General features: G+C 42.6%; 1 protein-coding gene across 3 annotated transcripts in view; it reads right to left on the bottom strand.

Moving 5' to 3' along the window:
* Positions 1–5,336: 5,336 nt before the first annotated feature.
* LOC115658109 (CD276 antigen homolog) overlaps positions 5,337–25,327 on the bottom strand; it is a 34,571-nt gene continuing 14,580 nt past the window's right edge. Inside the window, exons 2-7 of one of the 3 annotated variants that reach the window (XR_004002161.1) lie at positions 20,925–21,066; positions 14,199–14,284; positions 13,748–13,800; positions 11,381–11,679; positions 10,471–10,512; positions 5,337–6,378 (exon numbers count right to left, since the gene is read on the bottom strand). Coding sequence is in view for 2 of the 3 variants with exons in the window: in XM_030576645.1 (XP_030432505.1) it covers positions 6,275–6,378; positions 10,471–10,512; positions 11,335–11,679; positions 13,748–13,800; positions 14,199–14,206 (552 nt within the window). In the remaining variant the exon portion in view is untranslated. Of the gene's footprint in view, positions 6,379–10,470; positions 10,513–11,334; positions 11,680–13,747; positions 13,801–14,198; positions 14,285–20,924; positions 21,067–25,327 lie in introns of all 3 variants that reach the window. The other 2 variants (XM_030576645.1, XM_030576651.1) reach the window with 2 other exon arrangements.

The raw sequence follows: 25,327 nt of genomic DNA, 5'->3' as shown, positions 1-25,327 counted from the left end.
CTCAGGTGAGGCTGGCCGGGGGCGCCTGGGTAAAAATAGGAATGATTCCTGGTCATTCCCAGTAGATGGGACAGAACGGCTGGTAATCGTCCTCATCATAGCAACTGGGGGCTGAGCTCTATCAGCCCCCTCCCTTTCCTGTGTAAAGAAAAGATTCTGTACTGCCTGGACTATCATAGCAGCGGGATGCTGGGCTCCTCTCCTCCTCACCGCTTAATGTCCTGCCTGGATTGTCATAGCACCGGGAGGCTGCCTCCCCCTCATTTTATCTCACTAACAAGTCACTGTTTCTTATTCCTGCATTCTTTATAACTTCATGACACAAATGGGGGGACACTGCCACGGTAGCCCAGGAAGGTTGGGGGAGGAGGGAAGCAACGGGTGGGGTTGTTGCAGGGGCACACCCCCCCCGTGAATGGCATGTAGCTCATCATTTCTGCAGGATTTGACACAGAGCAGCTGTGCTCTCTGATACACTGGTTCTCTAGGACACTTGCAACCATATTCTAGGCAGGACCGACTCTATTTTTAGAAACCATAAAGGAGGGATTGACTCGGAGTCATTCCCAGTTTTGCCTTTGCGCCCCCGGCCGACCTCAGCCAGGGGCACCCATGATAGCAGCAGACAGTACAGAACGACATATAACCGTCATCTTACTACCAATTTACAATGGCAGCAGATGGTACAGAATGACTGATAACCGTCTCTGCTATCATGCAAAAGCAAATGAATGCTGCTATGTAGTGCTGCAGTAACACCTTTGTTAGCGACATCCAGTACACATACGGTGACAGTGGAAAAAAAAGCTGAACGGGCTCCATGGTTGCCGTACTATCGCGTCTGCCAGGGCAATCCAGGGAAAAAGGGTGCGAAATGATTGTCTGTCGTTGTTTTCCCGGAGGAAGGAATGAGTGATGACATTTACCCAGAACCACCCGCGACAATGATTTTTGCCCCATCAGGCACTGGGATCTCAACCCAGAATTCCAAGGGGTGGGGGAGACTGCGGGAACTATGGGATAGCTACAGAATAGCTACCCACAGTGCAATGCTCCGGAAATCGATGCTAGCCTCGGACCATGGACGTACACCGCCAAATTAATATGCTTAGTGTGGCCGCGTGCACTCGACTTTATACAATCTGTTTTACAAAACCGGTTTATGTAAAATCGGAATAATCCCGTAGTGTAGACGTACCCTTAGTCTTTCATTTATCTGTGAGGCACTCAGATCACATAGTGATGAGTACAGTACAAAATCCTTTCTGGTTCTTGTGAGGTGAGGTTTTAAACCTGCTGCTATTGCAGGACTTTAATATTACCCAACCTGGCTTTTACCCAAGTGTAATTTTGGAGGGAAAGTCCATGTGTTGTGGGTGGGGGATTAATAGGAAGAAGGAAACACCTCTCTGGCAGCATTGGTTTTTTCTCCGTCTCTCTGCGAAATGGTGGCTGTTTGATGATGCCTAGAAGCTTTGTATTTCTGTTGGGGGGGGAGGGGACAACAGTGCAGCTGAGGTGGTCAAAGGTGCATGGTAAGTACAATTGAGCATGTGACTATCATCAGAACTCAGAGGTGTGTTCATATGTTCAGTCTTCTCCCTTCTCTCCCCTCCTCTCCCGGCAGGCACACATTTGCACACAAAATAATTTGTCCGCAGACAAGGTTGTTTTTAGTCTGCAGCCAAAATGTTTTGAGAGCTGATTTATATCACTGAACAGTTTAGTCCAATGTTAGCATTGCTTTTCCAGCAGCTCACATATCTAAATATGTTTGGTGAATATGGAATATGGTTAACTGATCCTCTTGCCACACGCTTCTGTTACACTTTTTGGGAGAGTGGGCTGGGGGCGAATGTGCTACATTATTCACTGTTACGCAGGTACGTGCAAGGCCTGGGTTGCAAAGTGTTCCATGGGAACATGTATTATGTTCTCTTGTTTAAAAAAATCCACTGTGGTCTGAGCTTGTGATACCAATTTCTCTGCAGTTTGAAGCTTTGGCCTGTCTCACTCCCAACAGCTGGAAACTGTGCTTATTTCTAAGAATGAAATTATGGATAAGGCCGGAAGCTTTGTCTCATTGCTTTCCTGCTAATTTTTATGAAGTATAAAAACAATCTTCAAACATGTTAGCTGCCAGCAGGGGGCACCTTCTGAACAGTCCTACAGGACAGGTTTCCTTCAACTGAAAAGCTGCTGTAGTCTAGCTGTTGCTTTCCCTTGTAATGCTTTTATTTGTATATTGACATTTGGGGCACTGAAACAACAAGATAAAATAATAAACGTTGCTTAGTTAAAAAAAAACAACAAATTAAGCCCGATTCCTTCTTAAAGAATGCATTTGCAGCCTAGTTGTAGGGCAGTGATACACAGACCCCCAGTGGTTCAGGAGCCAATTAGCAATCCACATTACCCAAAAGAGCCACAGTAGTGTGAATGCATTGTTTCATTTACTATAGTACTATATATTCATATTTAAACAGTATGATGGGAAATATTTAATTTTTGACTGACCAAGTATTTTATCAACTACAATTGATTAATAACATACTGAAATCATCCTGATTGGTTAATAACTTAGCTTGGTTAATAATTAAATCAGATATTGTTTAAATATCATGCGCTGTAAAGAGTGGCAGGAGATGCATTCAAGAACCACTTGCAGCTCTCGAGTGTCAGCCTGAGTATCGCTGTTCTAGGGTTTTGTTTTTAATGAGGTTGGACAGGCGTCTTTCATTTGATTCCTCACCTCTCTCCCTTTCCCTCTTCCCAGACTTGTAGCAACAGAGAAAAAGGTCTTGTCTTTTGTAGGTCTATATCAATTCTCTGAAGAACTAAGGAAGTTACATGTAGTCCTCTTTTTCTAGAAGGGTGTGGTCTGTTAGAAGAACCTCTGAGTGGAGGAGGTGTGAAGTAGGAAGAAATGGAGATAGCCTTAGGACACCCCACAAACAAAAGCAAATGGAATGAGGGTAGATTTAAAGAATATGCCCTGCTGCACATTGCTTCTTGAATTTGTTTAAAAAATCTTGTTTGTCCATTTTTAGTAGTTGTCCACTTGCTTGGTTTGCATGGTACTGAAAAAGGGGGAACACTGTCTATGATCTGGATCTCTGATACTGGTGAAATTCCCACATATTGCTGTATAATGACATCTCTTTGGTGCTGGTGGCAAGTGTCACTCTTCACATATCAAGATAAGACTATATGAACTCTTTGAAAGCATGTAATCAGATAATTACAAGAGGGAAGTCTTTAAACTTTAATAATATACAAGTAGAAAAAATGAACAATTTGTTCCGATAAAACTGCTGCTCTGTTTACTTGTATCCTACTACAACTAAAATTAATAAGCAGGAAGCATAAAAACTGCACTTCTGCCTCCATGCAACTACTTATAAGAGAAATTCACAGATTTACTTAATCTGACAGGTTAATTTATCTGAGCATGGTCTCTCAGTATCAGATGAGGGTACGTGCCACTGGTGAACTTCAAGTAAGCAAAATTAAAATATTGAGATTTTAAATGGATAAATTGTTTCAGTCCATTTTAGAGTTTTGAAAGCACTTTCTCTCTTCTTGCCGAAGGCTTGAGGCACAGAATGGCCTGTTCTCTGTTATTACACATGTTCTGAGAGTACAAGTAGCTCACCATGGGACAAGATGATGAGGGATGGTGCTCTACTCAGTTTCTACCTATATATATTCCCTAACTTCTCCAACAAAACAGCTGTCTGTTAATGGCATATTACCATTAGATACACAATTAACAGTGTTGACATTTTGGGGAAAGCTGAATAAAGAAAAGGGCCCATTTAAGCATCCAAAATGCTCTTGCAATTTATGCCTGCTTTTGCTTGTGAAGCTACTGTGATTGCATGCGAGTTTTTATAAGTAAACATCTATTTTGGTCTGCTCATTTGCTTGCTTAAATAACTCATGTATATGTAAAATCACGCTACTTGCACTTGGAAATATATATATTTTTGCATATAAAGACTGCTTTTTAAAAAAATTGGCCTTTTAATTGTCATGGGATTTAAGAATTAACACTCCGTTATGATGAAAGAACGCTGCTCTCCTCTCAGAGCGATGGCTAGTGTAGCTAACCAGACTTGTGAAGATATTCCTGTGTTAGTTCCATTTTTTGAAGTTTTTGTTCACAGCCAGAAACTTTTCAAAAAGCTTAACTTCTGCAGAAGGTGATGGAGTCAGCAGAGAAGTGTTGGTATGGCATGTGATTGAGTGATAGTTTTTGTATTTCAGCCTTTCCTACAGTGTGCAAGGCTTTGTTTTGAAGAGTTTACAATCTTAGATGTCAAGTAACATAAGACTGGAATAGAAGCAGGCAATCAAAATACATACACTTAGATAACGAATACTTTTTGTTGTTAAATAAATACATATATCAGCTATAGCTATCTGCTTTTCAATCAGTCCGGTATAAATACTGGCTCAACCCAACCTTAGGAGTGACTCAGAATGCCTGGAGTTTCATCTGCTTTTCCCTACAACAGAGGTCTGACCTTTCACCTACTGAAGTCAGTGGCTTCATTCCTTTCAGTGGATGCAGGATTGAGCTCCAGGCTTCCTATTTTATTCCATTTCCTTCCCAGCAAATACAACCAGTTGGGTGCCTGTTTATGAAGAACAGGAGTACTTGTGGCACCTTAGAGACTAACAAATTTATTTGAGCATAAGCTTTTGTGGGCTTCAGTTCACTTCATCATATAGAATGGAACACATAGTAAGGAGATATATATACACATACAGAGAACATTACATACATGTACATTGGCCAAACCGGACAGTCTCTACGCAAAAGAATAAATGGACACAAATCTGACACCAGGAATCATCAACATTTAAAAATCAGTAGGAGAATTCTTAGGCCTCTCTGGTCACTCAGTAACAGACTTAAAGGTGGCAATCTTGCAACAGAAAAGCTTCAAAAACAAACTCCACCAAGAAACTGCTGAACTTGAATTAATATGCAAACTAGATACCATCAATTTAGGCTTGAATAGAGACTGGGAATGGCTGAGCCATTACACACATTAAATCTATTTCCCCATGTTAAGTATCCTCACACCTTGTCAACCTATCTGAAATGGGCCATCTTGATTATCACTACAAAAGTTTTTTTTTCTCCTGCTGATAATTGCTCATCTTAATTAATTAACTTCTTAGAGTTGGTTGAGCAACTCCCACCTTTTCATGTTCTGTATGTGTATATATATATTACCTTACTATAAGTTCCATTCTATGCATCCGACGAAGTGGGCTGTAGCCCACAAAAGCTTATGCTCAGATAAATTTGTTAGTCTCTAAGATGCCACAAGTACTCCTGCTCTTTTTGTGGATACAGACTAACACAGCTACTACTCTGAAACCTTATTTATGAAGGAGAGTGGAGTGACTTCAGCTGTAGCAAAAAATACTTGTGTATACTTAAAAAGTGCTGCCACTTATAAGCCACTTCCCCCTACTTCACAGCAGTTCTGTACCTTTCAGTTGGCTGCATCTAACTTTCTTTGGGGAAGGGTATAAGAAAAACTAACAAAGTCTTTGGCTTATCTGTAGTATGCAGCACTCTTCCTCTGGAATTGTTCGCTTTTTTTTTTAACATTCTCTGCCAACAACTTCTCCTTTGGCTGATGAAAGGATTTCTTTGTACTGATGATGTAGTTGATGCATCAGAGTAAAAGGAGACACAGCCATAGTTCACAGCCTCAAGTTTCCTGTCACAATGTTTTCACCCTTGATTTTCGCAAAGGCAGCCACCCCCACAACTTCCAGTTTTTCTCTGACGTATAAGACGACTACGCTTTCTCCTTCTTTTACTTCCCCTTTTTGTAAAGCTCATGCAATCTTATGTGAAAGATCACATGAAGGACAATTATAATAACACTGTGAACCTCAGTTGGATTCAAAATTGTCATCAAAAAACGCACACAAAAATTTTAGGGCTAGAATTTTCAAACGTGGAAGCCTAAAGCTAGGCTCTTGCAGATGGATGAAAAATCAGGCTCATTACCTGTGACTGAAGTCACTTGGACCTGCAGATGGCCAGTGCCTATGAAAAATAACATTGCTTGTTTGAGCACCAAACTATGGTTATAGGTGCTTAATATAAGGCCAGTTTTCACATGGTGATGCCTTGTTGTTTGTGGCTTCTGGAACAGTAGTTGTGCAACCCTTACAGATGGGTGGTGTGCTGCAAGAGTCACTTGTCAGGACAAGTTTGCAGACAAAAGCCCTGATTTCACAGTTACAAGATCCAAATCACCAACACCATCAGGAAGTGAGACCAGAGTACAAGAATATCCAGAGCGTTTGCATCCCCAGGACCATTTGGTAAATGCTGATTTTGCCCTGAAAGAGCAGAAAAATCTGTAAACAATTAGCAATCGCCTACCTACATCACCTTCCCAATGTTGCCCATTACAGGTATTTCCTATCTTTTCCCTTCCGTTTTCTGCATCTCATATTTCTGTATCACCTCAGAAATGAACTGAAGTCAACTACACTTTCCTATTCCTACCCAGCTTCTGGCAGTCTACTAGTTATGGCTTTGGTCATTCTAGACAGAGCAAGTCTTTTTGAAAATGAAGGGTAGCTTCTCCCCTAAAACGTAAACAAATGTTAATAACACCTTTGTTGAACCGTGGCAGTGAATGAACTTCAACTTTCCATTGAGCTGTACAACTATGTTGGATATCAGTGTATTACAGGATTTATTTTTAAATCACTTACACTCTTATCTTCTGCATTTTGAATTATTTGAAACATTTCTTGCAGGTTTCTGAGTTAACCCCAGTAAAGAGATAATGTAGGGGATTGTAACAAATTTGAAGTATTTCCCTTCACAAGACACACACTGGACACCAAACAACAAATAATGAGATACTCTCTACTGCTGTGGTGAGGATATTGTTTAGACCCTTGGCAAAACCACAATAACAAAAGAATATACACCAGGGACCTCCTAGGGTCCCAGGCCAGGATCTTCTATTTACACTCCTTAAACTTCAGTAATTATTAAACAGTTCAGCCTGTGGAGACATTTCCCCAACCACTATTTGGGCCGGAGTCCTCCTCTGTGAAGACCAGGTTCTATTTTATCGTTCTTGGTGTAGGTTCTACTGCCCTAATCACTGTAATAGCTGGCTGCTTTCCAGCAGTGTATTAAGCAACATGACTAACAGCTGTCCCCATGTGGTTTGTTCTTTCTCTCATCCTCTTCCACCGAAGGAGAATTGTGTTCTATCACGTAAACAACTGTTTAACCTCTGGTGGTCCTCAATAAATCTTTGAGGTAGAAGAAGATATAAGGGTTTTCTGTCCAGGGACCAGCTTGAGGTTTACTGCTGTTGGTCCTGAAGAGTTCTCCCTTTGAGCCCCAATATGCTAGTACAACCACCCCTAGGATAAAGAGAATCTCTGAGTTTTATAAAAAGAAAAAGTGAAAAAAGTATTTGTCTATATACAAAACAGAAAATAGCTGCTGAAATGGTTTAATAGCTAAACCAAAAGGTAGACATTTAACTGAGCTTGTGCTAGCTCTCTCAGCTCTTATCTGAGTGCATTCCAAAAAGAGAACTAATAGAAGATAATGTTCAACAAAATGACTGTTCCTCCCTCTTCCTTGGTTGGTTGCTGGAGATATAACTATTAGAGTCATTGAAGAAATAGTTTCCCCACGAAAGTTTTTTTACAAAAGCAAATATTTTTCATTTGTCTATTTTTTCTTTGAAATTTCAGGTTTGTTGCAACCGAAAGGTGAGTATTTTATGAAAACCTACACAATTTTTACATTTGAATTTTTTTAATCAAAATTTGTTCAGTTGAAAAAACATTTTAATTTTAAAAAGTTGTCAGAAACTTGAGTAATATATTATTACTTCAAATGAAGGTGACTGAGGGTGAACGCAAACTCTTCCCTCCCCTCTCCTATTTTCTGTAATCTTAGGCATTGTCTACTTATTCTACACAGTTTTGTCAGCAAAAAGCAGCTTTTGTTGACAAAACAGTGATGTACCCACTGCATTGCTACTTTTGGTGGCAAAGCTCTCCTATTTTGTCAACAAAATAAAACCACCTAGACAAGAGTCATAAAGCTTTTTGTGGGAAAGTTAGAGTGACAAAGCGTCCAGGGAGAACACAGTGTCTACACTGAATGGTACGATTGAGAAACCTGCCTCATGTGATGCTGTACCTGCCCCATAAGACATTGCAAACCCTGCCCAAAGCACCCTGCAGCCAGTTGAACAGTGGGACAGTGCACTGCTCTCTGCGTTGATGCAAGAACTGCTAGTATGGATGCACTCTGCCGACCCAAGGATCTAGTGTGGACATGCAACCGCAGTTTTAATTGAAGTGGGGCTGTATGTTGGCATAACTTGCGTTGATAAAATCTGTAGCGTAGACAAGGCCTTGCTGTTGACATGAAAACTCTGCCTCCCAGTTTTCACAGGGTTGATGCCGGATCATTTGATCATTCCTTTGGAATGTAACTGGCAAGAGAAGTCTTGTCTGTCTTAGGTCTTTTTGGGGGGTGACTTAGTTCATTTTCATGAATGGCCTTAAAGATGAAAACTACTGTTTTGAACCTAATCCAGTGTTCTTTGAAAGGCCTGTGTGTCGGGCTGGAGTTGCTGAGGAGGCAGGCTGCTGCATTTTGCGCCAGTTGGAACTTTTTAAAGTAGGTGGGGGAGATTTCCTGTAATTCTAAAGCTCTTTCTTACAACTAATGTACAATGCTGAGAACATCTACTGCTAAAAAGAAAAAACATCTACTGCATACTCCATAACTTAAATTCACAAAATATTTTTCTTTCCTTGTGGTTATTTGAGAGCGTTTAATGCTGCCTCTTTTTCAAACCCTACAGAAAAGTCGTGTTGTGGGGGAGTTAATTTGTTCAGGGTTAATTATTCTGGAATCAACCAAGTCTTTGATCTAAAGTATGTAAAATGAGTCATTAGGAATGTTTTACAGCATACGCAAAGTGTAGGCTTTGATAATGCAAATTAGAGCTCTGGAAAGCTAATTTAGGCTATCATCAGGACTGGAAATAGAGAACTAACCAATGAGGGGCAAATAATCAGATTGGCATGATATTTAGGTAATAGTCACACATCTGAATCCAAATAATTTATTATACTATATTATTTACCCCACAACCTCTCCCTAACTCCAGAGCCTGAGACCCTTCCTTAGCTTTGAGGTTTTAGGAAGTGGTCCTTGGAGGGAGAGAGAGAGAGACGCAAAGGGGTCAAAGGGTTATCCTCTTGTAACAACAATTTCTCTGCATAGCTCACATTCATTGCTCATAATTCACTGAGCCCAGAAGTCTCTACAAGTGACCTTGGTGGGTTTAATTATATGATGTGAATATGTTTAGAATTCAACAGCTGCATTTTACTTGCAGAACTGCACTGGGGCAAGAACCATTTGAATCTTCTTTGTAAGGGTTTATGCAAATCCATCTACCTTATGTATTTCTAGGTCACCTATTACTGTGTTATCCAAGTGCCTTCTCAGATCTTTTGATCTGACTATTCATCTATACCAAGATAACTTACAGAAGAAACTCTTGTTAATCCTAAAAGCATCATGGCTAATGCTATGATTATGTCATGGAATCTGTGACTTACAGAGACCTCCGTGACATTTTCTGCTTCGGCCATAGGGCTGCAAGGCTGGAGCTGTCAACCAGCAGGGGCCAGAAAGCTCTCAGCTCCCACAGGTGGTGGGATCCCCTGCCATTCCCAGGCCTGGAGCTCCGAGCTGTGGCAGGGATCCCTGCAGTTCCCAGCCACCCTGAGCATGGGGGACCCTGCAACTCTCAGCTGCTGCAGGCAGCAGCCCCCTCCCACAGCTCCTAGCTGCTGGCCTGAGCTCCCAGCCCCACAGGTGGTGGGGGACCCCCGCAGCTCCCAGCCACTGGGGGGATGGACCCAGGAGCTGCAACAACAGGGGGTGCTGGACTCCCTTACTCCCTATTTTGTAAGTTCTTTTTAGTAAAAGTCAGGGACAGGTTACGGGCAATAAACAAAAAATCACAGAAGCCTGTGACCTGTCCCTGACTTTTACTAAAATAACCATGACAAAATCTTAGCCTTACTTATGGCTTCCAATTTGATTGATTTTTTTGCAGGGTGCCAATATTGGTAAAACATTAACCACTGCTAAGGGCCAGAGAGACTGCTGGCATTGTAGCTCTTAACTGTGAGATAAGAACAAATCTACCTCTAAAACAGTCCTATCAAGGATTTAAGTGGGAGTCCTTTCTGGCACTGAGTGTACATACTCTTTTCTTCTGTAGTTTACAGGGACCAGTAAGGAGAGTTGCCAGTGAGAGTTTCCCAGTGCTTATACTGAGTCATACCAATTAGAGAATAAAACAAACTAGCCCTGCTAATGATCTAGCCTAATTCAAGGCACATTCAGGATTGTTCGCTTACCAGTAGGGGAAACATTTATTTCCATCAATTGATTATCTGGAGCTGGAAAAAAGAAAAAACAAAATAAAAAATTATTTATATTTAAAAAGGAAAAAAATGTACTATTGGATAGTTAAAAATCTTGTGCAGACTAAGCAGTCACCATTATTCAGTCATTTGTTATGGTATCACATAGAAGGGGGAAAAAAAGAGACTTTTATTACATATCCTAGTCCCTGCATCCAATGAGTTGCAGGGTAAGTCAGACCTCATTCAGCTCTTTGTACAACAGATTTTCTCTTTGCATCCCAGCACTCAAGGACAAGTCACAGGTACAAAGGTAGTTAATTTTGTGTCTTTGCTCTGACAGGTTATAGAGCCTGCTCCAGAGCCTATTAAAATTACTGGAAGTCTTTCCTTTGACTTCCTTGGGCTTTGGAATGAACTCGTCTGGGTTAAGCTATTGATGTATGGGGTAATGGACTGGAGTCTCCCATGCTTTCTGTTAGTGTAAGTATAGGGAAAGGATGCACCCAGCAGAATATGTAAACATAAATGACCAAATGCTTAAAAACATGTGAGGCACTCGCCCTAAGATGTGTTTCATTTAAAGAGGGGAATGTCAGAGGGGTTTGACTTCTCAGGTCTTGGATCTTCTGCTGATATTCGAGTCTTGAGGCTTCCTAAAGATTCTCATTCCTCCCCTTCACTCATCTCCTTATTCTCCTTAAATGAGGAAGTGGAGAGGTGAAAATCAGTGGAACTTTACCATTTTTAAAATTTATCGTGCCTAGTGTTAGCAATGTGAGTGAGTCTCCACCAGGCTCAGTGGAGGATCCCCCACCTGAACTCCTTCCCCTTGAAATCAACTTCTAAAGGTCTTACATGAGACGTTGAGTTTAACTTCACGTGTGTCCATAGTTTTGCTCACTTTGTTTCTAAAGATGCAGGTATACACATCTTCATCAGCAGGCTCAACTCCAGAGAGCATTAGAGAAAAGTTACCATGCTCCAGCTGATCCAAAAAGAGCCTGGTTCTGTTGTGGTATCTTCTGGACTGCTCTGTCAACAAGTCCTTCCCATTGTAAAACAAATGCACTACCACTGACGTATGTATCTGCCAGTATATATAATAATTGGAAATGTTCAGCTTTTCAGAAGTCTTAATGGCACAGGGCAAAATAACGGTGTCTCCGCTGACTGCATGGCACAAAGTTGTGTGGGGAACAGCTGTAAAATAAAAAAATGCTGAGTGTGAAAAGATAAATTTATATTGTTAATGAATTGTACTGAGCACCTGCAACTCCCATTGGTCAGCACCTCTCAGAATTTGTCAATAACTGTAATGGAGAGACAAATGTACCAACACCTATACACATCTTGAAGACAGCAGCTATTAATAGCCACCAGCATTGGTGGATCTCTTGTAAATCTGTTAATCTATGGCACTTATATGGTCCACATTACCAACAGTATCTGAAAGCTTCAATCTTTAATGCATTTATCCTCACAACACCCCTGTGAGTTAGGAAAACGTTATACCCATTTCCTAGTTGGAAAGTCAGGCATCGAGAGACTAAGGCCCAGATCCACAAAGACATTTAGGCTCTTAACTTCTATTTAAATCAATGGAAGTTTAGGAGCCTACATACCGTTGTGGATCTGGGCCCAGCTCACTTCTCAAGGTCAGATAGGAAATATGTGGCAAAACAGAAAGTTGGACCTAGCTGTCCCAAACTAGTGCCTAAATCACAGCAAAAGTTTATCTCTGGATACATTTTGTGTTTATGACTTATATAGAACTTGTCATAAATGTCTTTCGGCATTGTAAACTGGAATAATTTGTTACTAGCTGGAATCCTGTGAAGAATATTCTTAAATGAAAGAAGATGTTTGTGTTTCACTGTACATGCTTGTGACTAACTATATTTCCCATATCATTTCCTCTTTGAGCAGAACCTTGCTAACTCTCTAACAACTAGGAGACCCATGCTGTATTAACAAATTTTGCAAATTAGTGAATAAGCAAACAAACATTTCAAAAATAATCAAAGAACTTGTCCCAAAATGTACTTTATTTATTTTGACAAACTTACTACTAATTTGTTTAACTACTTCATAATATAGTGGAAAACACACTACAATGTAGCTTATAAAAAGTAATGAAGTTTTAGAAATAAGACTTAACAAACAAACCTCAATGCTTTCAAAGAGAGACTGTCAGGGAATTTAGGCTCAAATTATGGGTTATATCAACATTTTGGAAAAAATCTAGTCGGAGACAGGCAGAGATGTTATAGTAGGCAGCTGGGGAGAGGGTTCCAGAACAGTGAAGCAAATGACTATCCCTTTCTGGTTCAATAGGTTCTGAGATGGTATATGTCTATAACTAACCCTTGGTACTGTTAAACAAATATGCCTGCAGCAAAGGACTAAGCAGAAATCCACTCCTCTATTAGAAATAGTGCAATAATGAAGTTCTTCCCTTATCGATCTGGGCACTTATAAAGATTAAGCTGAAAACTGTGATGCTGTGGCTTAATAACCTCATACTTCCCTACCAACACGTGTTAATCTTAAATACCAAAGAGGATATTTGGCAGAGCTGTCCCAGTGGCACATTCAGAAGGATTGAATGTGTACTTCCCCATTCTAAAAAGAAAGGTGAGCCAAAGATTTCATTAATCATGGAAGTGTCTTAAAGGTTAACAAGTTTGACAACACATTCTTCCATTGAACTAATACCCATTTGGATGGCAAGAATCTTATTTTCTTCTTGCTACATGGAGAGTCATATATGTAAATTCCACTAAATATGAGAATGGTGCTTTTAGCAATGGAGCCAAAGATTTAGCCATAAGCTGTAGTCCTATCCTGCTCTTCTGTTACAGAGCCTTTGAAAGTAATGGAGCAAACTTCTAGAAGGTCTGACCGGAAGTGGGCAAAGATTTGGCACTCAAGGTCTTTAACAGAAAACTCCCAGGACTCATTATTTTACCTTAATCATAATATATAGTTTCCCTAGTGTAACCTCTTTGGTGTCATACCCCTTGCATGTGTAATGCCGGCTTTCTGAACAGCTTAATGCCAAGAACCAAGCACTCCTCAGCACCCAACCCAGACTAACATGGCAGGGCATGTGCAATGAAGGAGAACAATTTCAATAAGCAAACAGCTGTAGACTGAGTGATTATAAAGAATACATTATGAGTCTCCATCTTTTGGTTATTAGATTGTTACACTAATCTGCAGTTTGATGAACACATACAAGTCTCTCCACTGACTGTAGTATACTTACCACCAGGGAAAAAGCACAGCAGTGAGTAGGAGAGTATCCAGAAGACATATTCCCTAGAGAGTAAGAACAACAGAGAAAAGTAGAATTATTATATGGGAACAATCTTGGCTTTGATACTCCAGGATTGTTGCTTAGTTCGCATAGCAAACATTACATTTTTGTTATGACCCATAAATCATCCCATGCCATAATGTTTTTATCCAGATTCAAATTGATACCCAGGTTAGACTCTCAGTTGGATTCATCTTTTAGTGATGGGTGTCAGCCGTGACTTTTGGCTTCAGATCTGAGGTGATTTTGGATCTGGTGTTCCTATTCGGGCCCATCTGGTGTAAATTCATCGAAGGAAGTTAGCCAATGTGTGCATAGACATAGTCTGGTCTTGACATTATTCTCTGCTCCTGTAGCAGTCCGTGCACCACCTGATGAGCTGCACTGCAGTAAAGTTTACCTGTTCATTTTTGCAGTGTCCCAGTCACTGTGAATCTTTCACTCCATTAATACCACCATGCACTCCATTAGCTGGGGTGGTTTCCCCTGTACAGAGAACAAAGACAGAGGAAATGGTGAATGATTTCTGTTGTCCAGGAGGATGTTTATCCAAAGCAGGATGAAAGGAATAAGTTTCCTATTCCATCCACTCACTATTGCTGTGGTTCAATCTATTCTAGCTGTTTGTTAGTACACGATATTAAACATACGTAAAATGAAGGATTTCATTTTCAGCAGGGTGTGGAGTGGATGAAATTCCACAAACTCCCTTCAGGACCAGCCTTGGATCTAGGGTTTCCAACTTTCTAATTGTACAAAACCGAGCATTCTTGCCCTGCCCCTTCTGAGGCCCCACCACTGCCCTGCCCCTTCTGAGGCCCTGCCCCCCACTCACTCCAGCCCCCCTCCCTTCATCACTCATTCTCCTGCACCCTCACTCACTTTCACTGCACTGGAGCATTGGGTTGGGTGCAGGAGGAGGTGAGGGCTCCAGTTGGGGTTGTGGGCTCTGGGATGGGATTGGAGATGAGTCTCCTCCAACACCTGAAACCCCTCAGGGCTGGGGCAGGTGGTTGGAGTGCAGGAGGGGGTGTGGGCTCTGGGAGGGAGTTTGGGTGTGGAAGGGGGTTCCGACCTGGGGCAGGGGGTTGATGTGCAGGAGGGGGCTTGGGGTGTGGGCTCTTGCTGGGCGAGATTTACCTCGGGCGGTGGCGCAGGGAGCTAAGGCAGGCTCCCTCTGGCTCCCTGAAGCATCCGGCATGTCCAGCCTGGTTCCTAGGTGCAGAGGTGGCCAGGCAGCTCCCCACCTGCAGGCACCTCCCTCACAGCACCCACTGGCCGCGGTTCGCGGCAAATGGAGCTGCAGAGCTCGTACTCCGGGAAGCATGTGGAATTTCCCTGATCATTCCTACGCCTAGGGGAATGACCTGGCGGCCGCTTCTGGGGAGCTGCACAGAGCCAGGGCAGGCAGGGAGCCTGCCTTAGCCCTGCTGTGCCGTCGACCAGACTTCTAACAGCCCTGTCAGCGGTGCTGACTGGAGCTGCCAGGGTCCCTTTTTGACAGGGCATTCCGGTTGAAAACTGGACATCTGGCAACCCTATTTGGATCTTTTAGTTCCCGAGTGAGGCTAGTATTATAAACACTATCACCGGCTTGCTGGCCTTTTAAGAGTAGTCAGGCTCAGCCTTCCTTGTGAGCTAGCAGTTAGTCCCTAGCTGATTCTGCAGTGAGTGGCTTAATTAATATTCATGCCCTCAGCTGTGAAAGAACCAGGGTGCACTACAGAGAGAGGAGAGCTCATTCAGGAGATGACAACTCAGCAGATAGGAGCACTCCAGGGGGAGGAAATAGGGCCTGGTGAAGTTAGGCTGGTGAGAACTGCAGAGAGCAGGTGAAGCTCCTGGGGGTGACCCTGAGGTGAAAGCTGTGTGAAGCTGGGAGATCCTTGGCAGAAGCTATCAGTGCCTATGGAGGGAAGATAATGCAGAAAGCTGCTAGGAAGGGCTCTGGGGAAAAGCCCTGGGATGCAGAGCTCAGCCAAAAGAGCAAAGGTGGAATGCTGCAGTGCCTGGGAGCAGCGGTGCAGAGCAGGGAACTTCAGCATGGCCTGAGGGTCATTCGTTTTGCTGTTTGTTCAAGTTTGTTAGTTGGCCTCTCCTTACATGGGAAGAGGACTGAACTTAAATGTGACCTGGCTGCAGGGCTAGGCCCCTGAAGACATAGAGGGAGAGGCCACTGTGTGGCCTCAGAAGTGGTCACTATGAGGTGCTAGCCATATGGATCCCTGCAATACCATGACCTAATGCTAAGAGATGCTACAGTGGTGAGTGGAACCACTTGCAGATGCCCACCTAGGGTCAGAGATCAAGGTGACACCTGTGAGTATTTGCTGCTGCTGTACATTTCATGTACTCCTAAAACTGCTCCACAGGTCTTCCCAAGCAGTAAGCTAGCTGCACAGCCACAGAAACCATCTGGTTCCCATCAGACAAAAAAGGCTTGAACCAGAGTAGGGTTTAAAGGAGGCTTTTATTACTGGGCCTTTGTGGAAGGAGTTAGATTAGACATGTTCCTTTTGCTTAACATTATCACAACCCCAACAAAGGAAACAATACTCTTTCTTCCTCCCTAAGCCCTTATGAATATCTGTGGTGGCAAAAATGAGACACATGGTTCTTCACCAAAGCAACTCCACTGGTGGTAGCAACGGTGGAAGTGGTAGTGTAGACAGGGCTCTGAAACTTTTACCACCATGTCAGTGATATGATAGGACTCAGGAGTTTTTACTATCTACCCTCTGATGCCTGGTGAATTGTCTCCCCCACCAGTTTAGACACAGCCTTAAAGTAAACCTCTCAAGAACTAGCGGGGGGGGGGGGGGCGAGATTAGTGGTCTCATACTTACACCTTGATGGTGAGCTGTAGGGGTAGACTTATTTTACTTATCTCTCTTCTCCTCAGTCCCACCCACACCTACAGTTCATTTCTTTAAAGTTACCCTTCCTTCTTCCCCTGTCCTCCATACCAGTGGCTCTCAACCTTTCCAGACTAATGTACCCCTTTCAGGAGGCTGATTTGTCTTATTTACCTCATTTAAAAACTACTTGCTTACAAAATCAGACCTAAAAAATACAGAAGTGGCACTGTACACTAGTACTGACAAACTGCTTACTTTCTTATTTTTACCATATCATTATAAAATACATCAATTGGAATATAAATATTGTACATGTATTTCAGTGCAGTACTTGTGCCTGTTTTTCACTTGTGAGCCTTGTCTGAAGTCAGAGCCTGAGCTGGTGGGGCTGAAGTATGTAGCTTAGCTGCATGGGGCCTCAGGAAATTACTCTGCTTGCAACCCCTAATGCCAGCCTTGCACTTGTGACCTGTCCTGTGACCCTCCCGGGGTCACAACCCCCAGCTTGAGAAACACTGATCTAGATGAGTTGATGTACCCCTGGGGTATGCATACCCCGGTTGAGGACCAGGGTTGTATGTCAAAGGCTGAAAGAGGGGATTGTTAGTCTCTCCTCACCTTTCTTCAGCTGGCAGACAGTTTAAGCATTGAGGTGCCCTGGTCTTGTGCTAATTCCGCTTTGCTCCTAGCCAGAGCCTCCTGTTGCTTCTCAGAGTGAGCTGACTAAGGCAGGAGTCGTCAGCAGCAGGGGAAGAAACGATTTTCAGCCTGGAAGCCGTAGGGTTGAACTTGCTCCATCCAGGAGTCTTGACTCAGCTGCTTCTATTCTCGTCCTAGATTGTACTCACTTCCTAGTATAGAATCTCCTGCAGACCATCCTGAATGGCAGGGGACTGACCATTCTTTGCTGCAGAACATCTCAAGAGGAACCAGTATATTAAGGGTTAAAGCTGGGTGATGATGGCCTGATTACTCATCTGAGGGCCCTTCCTTCATGCTGAAGATCTCAGAAAACATCTACAGGGTGGGGCAGTTTTGTCACTCTTCTTCTCAAGATGTTGGTGTGTTTTCTCTTTGTTGCCTTATGAGGAGGGTAAGTGGCTTGTGGGTGTGGCTGAGAGTTTTCTGAATTAATTCCTTCCCTGCCTCTCTCCTGTTGTTTTAGCTATGTACTTGGCACACGGCTTGTCTCAAAGACTCAGTCTTCTTAGCAGTATGCACCACATGTTAATAATGAGGTTGTCTTTGTGGCTGCCTCCTCTCCCGTTAGTGATCCAGTTGCAATGGAAAACTCCCCACTGACTTCAGTGGGTTTTGGAACAGACCCTTAGTGGCCTTTCAAATGTCATTTCCTTGAGTAACATAGGTGCAACTAAAGAACCCAAGACATGGGGAGGCTTTTACTTAAACCAAGCCTGCTCATTCTTCTGAGTTGTTGCAGCTCTAGTTGATTTGTTTCCACTTAAAAACCCCATAGGACTTCTTTCTCATAGATACGAATATAAAAAGCTAGAAAACAAGGAACCTGGTAATGCAAGCCACCTCTATCTTAAGCATGTGTAAATCATCCATCACTTGAATATCTAGCCTAATTTCACTGTGCTCCTGTTAGTTTCTTCTGAAACTCAAACTTTGGGTAAAAGAGAAGCAAGGTCTTGACCGCCTTGTCTATATGAGAAAGTTTCACTGGTTTAACTGTAGGACTGATTTTTTTTAAAGCCAGTTTAGTTAAAACAGTTTAAACGTTCTTAAACCAACGTAAATGTCCACACAGGGGTTTGCAACTTCTTCACTTATTTGGTTTAAAATAATACCGTTAGTTAAACCAATGTGATCTTGTTTAGATTAGGCCTAAGAGAGCATTTCCGATAGGGAACTTCTTAGGCCTTGGCTACACTCACACTTTACAGCGCTGCAACTGGGGTGTGAAAAAACACCCCCCTGAGCGCTGCAAGATACAACGCTGTAAAGTGTCAGTGTAATCAGGGCAGCAGCACTGGGAGCACGGCTCCCAGCGGTGCATGCTACACCCGTAAGGGATGTGGTTTACATGCAGCGCTGGGAGAGCTCTCTCCCAGCGCTGCCACTCTGACTACACTCACACTTCAAAGCGCTGCAGGGGCAGCGCTTTGAAATTCCAAATGTAGCCATACCCTCAGAGTGTAAACCTCTAGGGGCAGGGACTGGCTTTTTGCTCTCTTTGTATGGTGCCCAGCACAATGCGGCCCTGGTCCATGACCCGGGTTCCCAGGCGCTATGGATACATGTAATAAAGCAGGATTTACAATGAATGATTTCCAGTTACTCTATCACATCTAGGGATTCTAAAATACCACTTCACATGACACTAACTAGCTTATGGTATTAAGCCCCTTACTCCCCCCTTCTTCTTGATGTTTTTTAACAGTGCAAGATGGAGCAACACTTCCTTCATTTCAGTCTTATAAAGTGGTTTGTTTTTTTTAACCTGTATTTGAAAAACAACCAAAATGTGCTGAGGTGTTCAGTGAAGAGTAATTCCCAAATCAGTTATAAAGGCCAGTCAGGTCTTGTTACCACCTTAAACTGTGGAAGAAAAACTATTTATTTTGATTTAAAATATGGAAAAGTACTTTCCAGCAGCCCTAGGCAACTTTCACAGCAATTAAAATATTGCACCATATAAAAATTGCAGTTCTAGATGCTAATCAAATTAGCCCAACCCTGCAATAAAACTGAATCGGACAACTTGACAATTAAACATGCGAACAAATACCCACAGCTTTCCCAAATGCCTGAAAAAACATGTGAGCGTTGTCTCCCGGCATGGAGATCCATAAATTCAGATTTTTTGTGTGTGTGTGTGTGTGTGTGTGTGTGTGTGTGTGTGTGTGTGTGTGTGTCTCGGGGGGGGGAGTTAAATTCCAAAGCTGTGGGCTCTTCATACCCCATGTTGACCATAGGAAAATAATATCTTTTAAAGCATACAATCTATTTTCCTAATCTGATGTAGATATAAGAACAGCCTGTCAGCAACCTTCCCTTCAGCTAACCCAGGGGAACTCCACCTGAGAACTTACTCTGACAGTTCTAACCAGAAAAACAGGAAGAAAAATAATTATTTAGGTAGATATGTTCCAGGCCATGTTTGACCCAGAAATCAATAAGCAGCCATTGGATGGTGGGTCAGCAGATCACGCAGAGCTAGTATAGTGTGCTCCTAGTGTGATGTATCAGTTTTGGTCATACTTTGAGACCTTATCATCTGAAACAGTGGGTTTTCACCCAGAACCCAAAATCTAGCTGTGGCTTTTTGCAGCAGTACACTGAAATGCTTTGGCTGCAGAAGGCTGGAGGTGGGGTTAGAGTCTGGGTGAGAAATGAGAGTTGGCTTGGGGGTACTGGGTGGGTTTGGTTGGTGGGGCTTGTTGCATACTGGTAGGGTGCTGGGGTGGGGTGGACCTGGGAAGGGTGGCCCTATCATGAGCCATCTTTGTGTTTTGCCTCCCTGGTTACAAAGTCCTGATCTACAGTCAGCTGTGGATCTAATAGAACCTCTAAACTGAACTCAAGTAATGTACAGTGGGCACACCCTCCCCTGAAGAGGGCTGATATCTTTGCCAACTCTTCCTCTTGGCTCCCCAAGTCTACCACACGGCCGAGCAATGTGAGCAATGTTGGTTTACAGTGAGATTCTTCAATGCAGTGTGGTGGTGAAACTGAACACACTTTTACTCTATAAGACACTGACACTTTCAAAAGGATTAACCAGAAACCCTGGTAGTTGGACTAAGAGAAACAAAAAGGGAATTGCCAGGCATCATTTAGTGCAATTATTTGTGGATTATTAATTAGTCCCTTCAGGATTTTCTTGAGTTATTTGGCTTTTAAGAGAAAGTAGAGTTGTCTGGTCCTTGTTGCTCGAACTTAAAAAAACTCTTTTGCTTAGTGACCTACTCCTGTAAACCATGACACTAACATTAGGAGAGACATGCCAGACTTCTACTATCCCATTAAAAGAAGCTGCAAAAATTATTGTTTTTTCATGGCGAACACCCTTTGCCTGTGTAACGCCGACAGACCTGGGTCCTTGGTATTGAACTTGCAATCTCAGGAGTTTAGTGCATGAGTCTCTACTGCATGAGCTAAAGGCCAACTGACTGTTAGCTAAGGCTGCAGTGTAGGCTCATTAATCTTTCTCTCTAAGTGGTCTCAGGGCCACTAGATGGGGCAGAACACCACTCCCAGAAGGTGGGTTACACCTGTCTCAACCAACGCAATCTTCTTACCTTAGTATCTGGCTTTCAGGGCACTCACAGGTGAACGTGCAAATAGAACTCCAGATCTGGCTTCTTTGAGATAGCTCTGATAATTCAGCAGTCCATACTGAAACTTGGCACTATCCCCAGCCTGCTCTTAAGCATGGGAAACCTGTAAATAGAATGAAAGGTCATTCACTGCAGCTCATTCAATGAGATTTTTCCCAGATGTGTCTCTCAAGTCGACAAAGACACTGGCCAAAATCCATAAAGATATAACTCTTCCTGATCTTAAATCACTTTGTCGGTTTTTGTTTTTTCAAGTTACAGGAGCATATGAAGTTAACTCTAATCTGAAGGTAAATTTCTGGGAATTTCCAGGCTTTGGACAGGGCTTTGGCAGCTACTGCTTATTCATTTTATCTATTGCATAGTTCAGCTTCTCAGCAAATGAGAGCCTTGTAGGATTAGCTGCTGTATTTTCCTTGATGCTTCGAAAGTGAAGCACGGCTATTTCTCATGCCACATGCTGTCAAACATGACTAGGTCACCCAAAGTGAAAAGCCAGCCACAGACTGTGGGTTCAGTCTTCACATACACTGTAGCAGAGCTCGAGCCATCTGTGGGATGGAGGAGTGAAGGTGATATATGCCACCTTTCTGCCCTCCCGTCAATCCTGGAGGCTGTTTGGCCTCTGACATAATCTACAACAATCTTGGGGCTGTTCAGAATTGCTGTGGTTTATGATAGCCTTGCAGAGGGTTGTCATGCCAGCTGGATATCCCCAGAATATAGCATATGCTGTGCATGCTCGCTCCTTTCCTCAGCACACCCTTAGTGTGCCCCTATACTGGGAAGGAAGGGAGTTGATGGTGTTGGCCCTATGCTTGCTGAGGTTTCTCCATGCTGTAGGAATCCCCACTTGCCCATTTAGGGCAGCTTTAAATCCTCTTTGCACAGACTGCAATCTAGCTCTGAAAGGTCACTGTAACGGAGAATATTTCAGACATCAGTCTGCTGTTTGAGACTGACAAAGGGATCCCTTTAAAAGGATACAGGAATGAGGTGAAATCACAAATTCTAGCCGCAAGTTAGCAGAAGTTCCAAAGCCCTTAGCTGCTTTGTTCTACACACGAGTGACTCTGATAGGATTGTGCAGAACTCACATTTGCTGCCCTCAACAAAAAAAAAAGGCCTTCCCAATCAGTATACATTTTCCCCTTCCCCACAACCTGTATTCCACCTCTCCACACACAGCTCCTAAAAAGCTAGGTAAAATAGATGAACCTTGCAATTTGCCCTCAAAGTAACACAGTCTGACAAAGGAGAGGAGGAAGCAAATTCACAGGGACTCTCCTGGCCTTGCTCTTTGATTTCTGAATAAGGTTTCATCATATTAATAGATGTAACATATTGTTTCTGGCCAGATATGAAAAATGGGGAGGGTCTAGATGGCTGAGGGAACTGAAAAGGATGTTACTTCTCACTGCTACACAAATGGTTAGAAGCCAGCCCTGGTCTGTAGTGACCAAAAACTGTTACAATCTTATGGCTGGTTAGTAGTCTTTATGATATGGTTGGTCTGAGTCCAGTTTTCAGTGGGCCATGAAATCCACTTCAAGTGCCACCAGTGTGGCTGATCTCAGGTCAGAGAGAAATGCATGAATGGGAATGGAGACTGAACTACTTTCTTCTCCTGTGAAGGTCCATCTAGGAAAGGTTTGAGGCATGCTGGTATGAGAGTACATGAAGAAGCTTGCACTGCGGCTGCCTGTGGTGAACCTCTTCTGGACTTCAGTCTCCAGTCCAGGACAATCAATCCCATGCCTCTCACAAGCCCTCCATTCTACAGAATGTTTACATCCCATATTTTAAAAATGGGATCTGTTCATAGCACATGTGCACCAGAGGTAGCAGTGACACTTCAGTAAATAATTCCCTGCTTCTCCAATCTGTTGCAGAAAGAAGACAAGCAGGGGCCACCTTCTCTTCAGACCTGCAGGGTGAAACTGCTTGTGACTTGATGACTGCCTTTGTGTGACAAGTTAGTGTGTCATTAAACATGACTGGTGTATTTCTCCTGATGTCCGTTATTCTGGATTTCTGAAAGCCCAGAGTCCTCAATATCCCATGGAGAGTCCTGAAAACCCATCCTACAAACAGAATCCCAAAAAGCATGTTCTATCCATGCATTGCTTAGTGCTTGTAGGACTAGACTTATTTCCAGAGGCTAGTGATATGTGATGGTCTCTTGCCCTTTTGTGAAACTTTAAAGGAAGTCTGAAAAAGATTTTGTTCCTCATTGTGGTCTCTCTCTGACAGCCAGAAAGGAACTTTGTTTTTCTTCTGATTCCCTTTTCTTCCCCTGAAAGTTTCTGCCACCCCTGCCTTGTCATTTTCAAACTCCTTTGTGTGCTGGAAGAATGAAATGAGTAGCAGGGAAGATCATTGAAAGGGTTTTGATTTTTTTTTTATCTCAAAAGCATATGGCTCAAAAAACTGAACCGGAAATCTCCAAGGACTAGACTGCGAGTTGTATTAGTGTGAGCAGGGATAAATGCTGATTACTGGTATCGGTGTGACTGACTGGTTTCAAAAGCAGCTGCAGCTTAAAATATATTTACTGGGTTCTAACAAGTTCTCTAAAACAATGCAGAGAGCTGCTGGTCAGTCTCTAGGAGTTAGCAGCAAGATGTAGTAACCAGTGTAGGGGGCTTTAGTGTGGAATTAAGGGCTATCTCATGTTCTGGATAGGTTGTTTTTGTTTTAGGAAGACACTTCTGTCTAAATCAGTATGGAATTTCTTTGAAAAAATATCAGTTACATAATATAGACTTATCCATGTACTTAACTTAATGGATGTTAGGAGCCCCATGGAGTTCAATAGGAATACTTAATTTTATATTTGTAAGCACATACATGTATATTTGTGGGATCAAGGCCTTAGAGATTTAACCCGTCGGCCAAGATTTTCAAATTTGGGTGACTAAAGTTAATAATTGGGTTGATTTCTAAGAGGTGCTAGACTCTCACAATTCTGATCAATGTCAATGGGAACTGAGAGCCGAACACCTATGATAATCAGGCATCTTTTTGGATGCCTATAATTAGGCATATTTGAGAAGCGTGACCTTCCCCTTTTAAAGTGTGTGTGCTTGCAGCATTTCTTTTCCCTGTCATGAGTTTCCTGCTGTAAGGAATGGGTAACCACAGTAGGCCATATGGGAGTAGGGAGGGAGTTATCAGCTCAGCTTCAAATCCATTTGATATCTTTTTCATTTGCAAGTACCTGACCACTAGCATTTCTGTGTTAAAGACATAGACAGAGTGGTCGTCCAAAGGCATTTCAAAAAAGCCTCTCTTGGTTTTGACCTATTTTTAATTGTCTAAAATGAGTGACAAGTAACATGACTAACAGTAGCTGGCTCTTCAGGCTGGCACAGATGAAAACTGATTCAGGATGCCTGAACTGGAGGTTCTTAGCTCTATCCATGTCTGTTTTCACATGCTTAGCTGTAATCTTGACTGTCTCCTAGGACACTCAGTTTTTTCCAGTAACTATCGTTTGTCCTAGTGATATTTCAGTCACCTAGGTTGGCTATTCCTGTGTGCAATAATTTAATTCAGTCGCACATGTAAGGTGGGGGAGGTGCATGAGAGTAAGAGTTGGGTCTCCAAAAAGCTTATATGTTGGCTCAGCTCCCTATAACAAGAGGCCAGCTGTCAGTTTTAGAGCTGGATCTCAGAGCTCATGAGTGTTTTGTTCTTGGGTTTAGTTAAGTGCTGTACCACTACATTACTGAAGACCCAGATTCTATAAACATTTCAGCACATATCTTATACTTTACTGACCTGTATATCTCCATTGAAGTGACTAGAACTACTCGCACGAGTCCAGTTACACACCAGCTTAAGTGCTTACATAATAAGAGCTGTACTTTGTACATCTGAAGGTGACAAGCACACAGCTGAGGTGTCTTTTTTTTTTTTAATTCTCTTTTGCTCACATTTGATGACAGCTTCTTAAAACTTTATGAATTAGACTATTTTTTCCTCACTCCTGTATTTTTAGCTCGTGTGCGCAATGATTTGCTATTGTAAAGTTGAGCTATATTGACACTAATATTAGTGTGTGTTGCATAGAGAAATTAACTGAAGAAAAATAAACTATTTTTGGTGGATGGGGGTAGGGGCGTTCTGGTGAAGTAACCACATCCTGCCAAGGGAATTAATTACACTGATACTGCAAAACCTTGTCGAGAAATCAAGTAGAGTAGTCAAATTTTGTGCCCATATCGTATTCCTTTTAAACCTTTTATTCACTTAGGAATAAATCTCTACAGTCACAGCAGTGTAAGTCTGGAGTAGCTGCACTGAAGTCAATTTAATTACTCCAGAGTTACGTGAGTGTGACAGAGCAGAATCAACCCCCA

Source organism: Gopherus evgoodei, chromosome 1 (genome assembly GCF_007399415.2).
Source record: "Gopherus evgoodei ecotype Sinaloan lineage chromosome 1, rGopEvg1_v1.p, whole genome shotgun sequence".
Classification (NCBI taxonomy): domain Eukaryota; kingdom Metazoa; phylum Chordata; order Testudines; family Testudinidae; genus Gopherus; species Gopherus evgoodei.
This window is presented reverse-complemented; position numbering and strand designations above follow the sequence as displayed.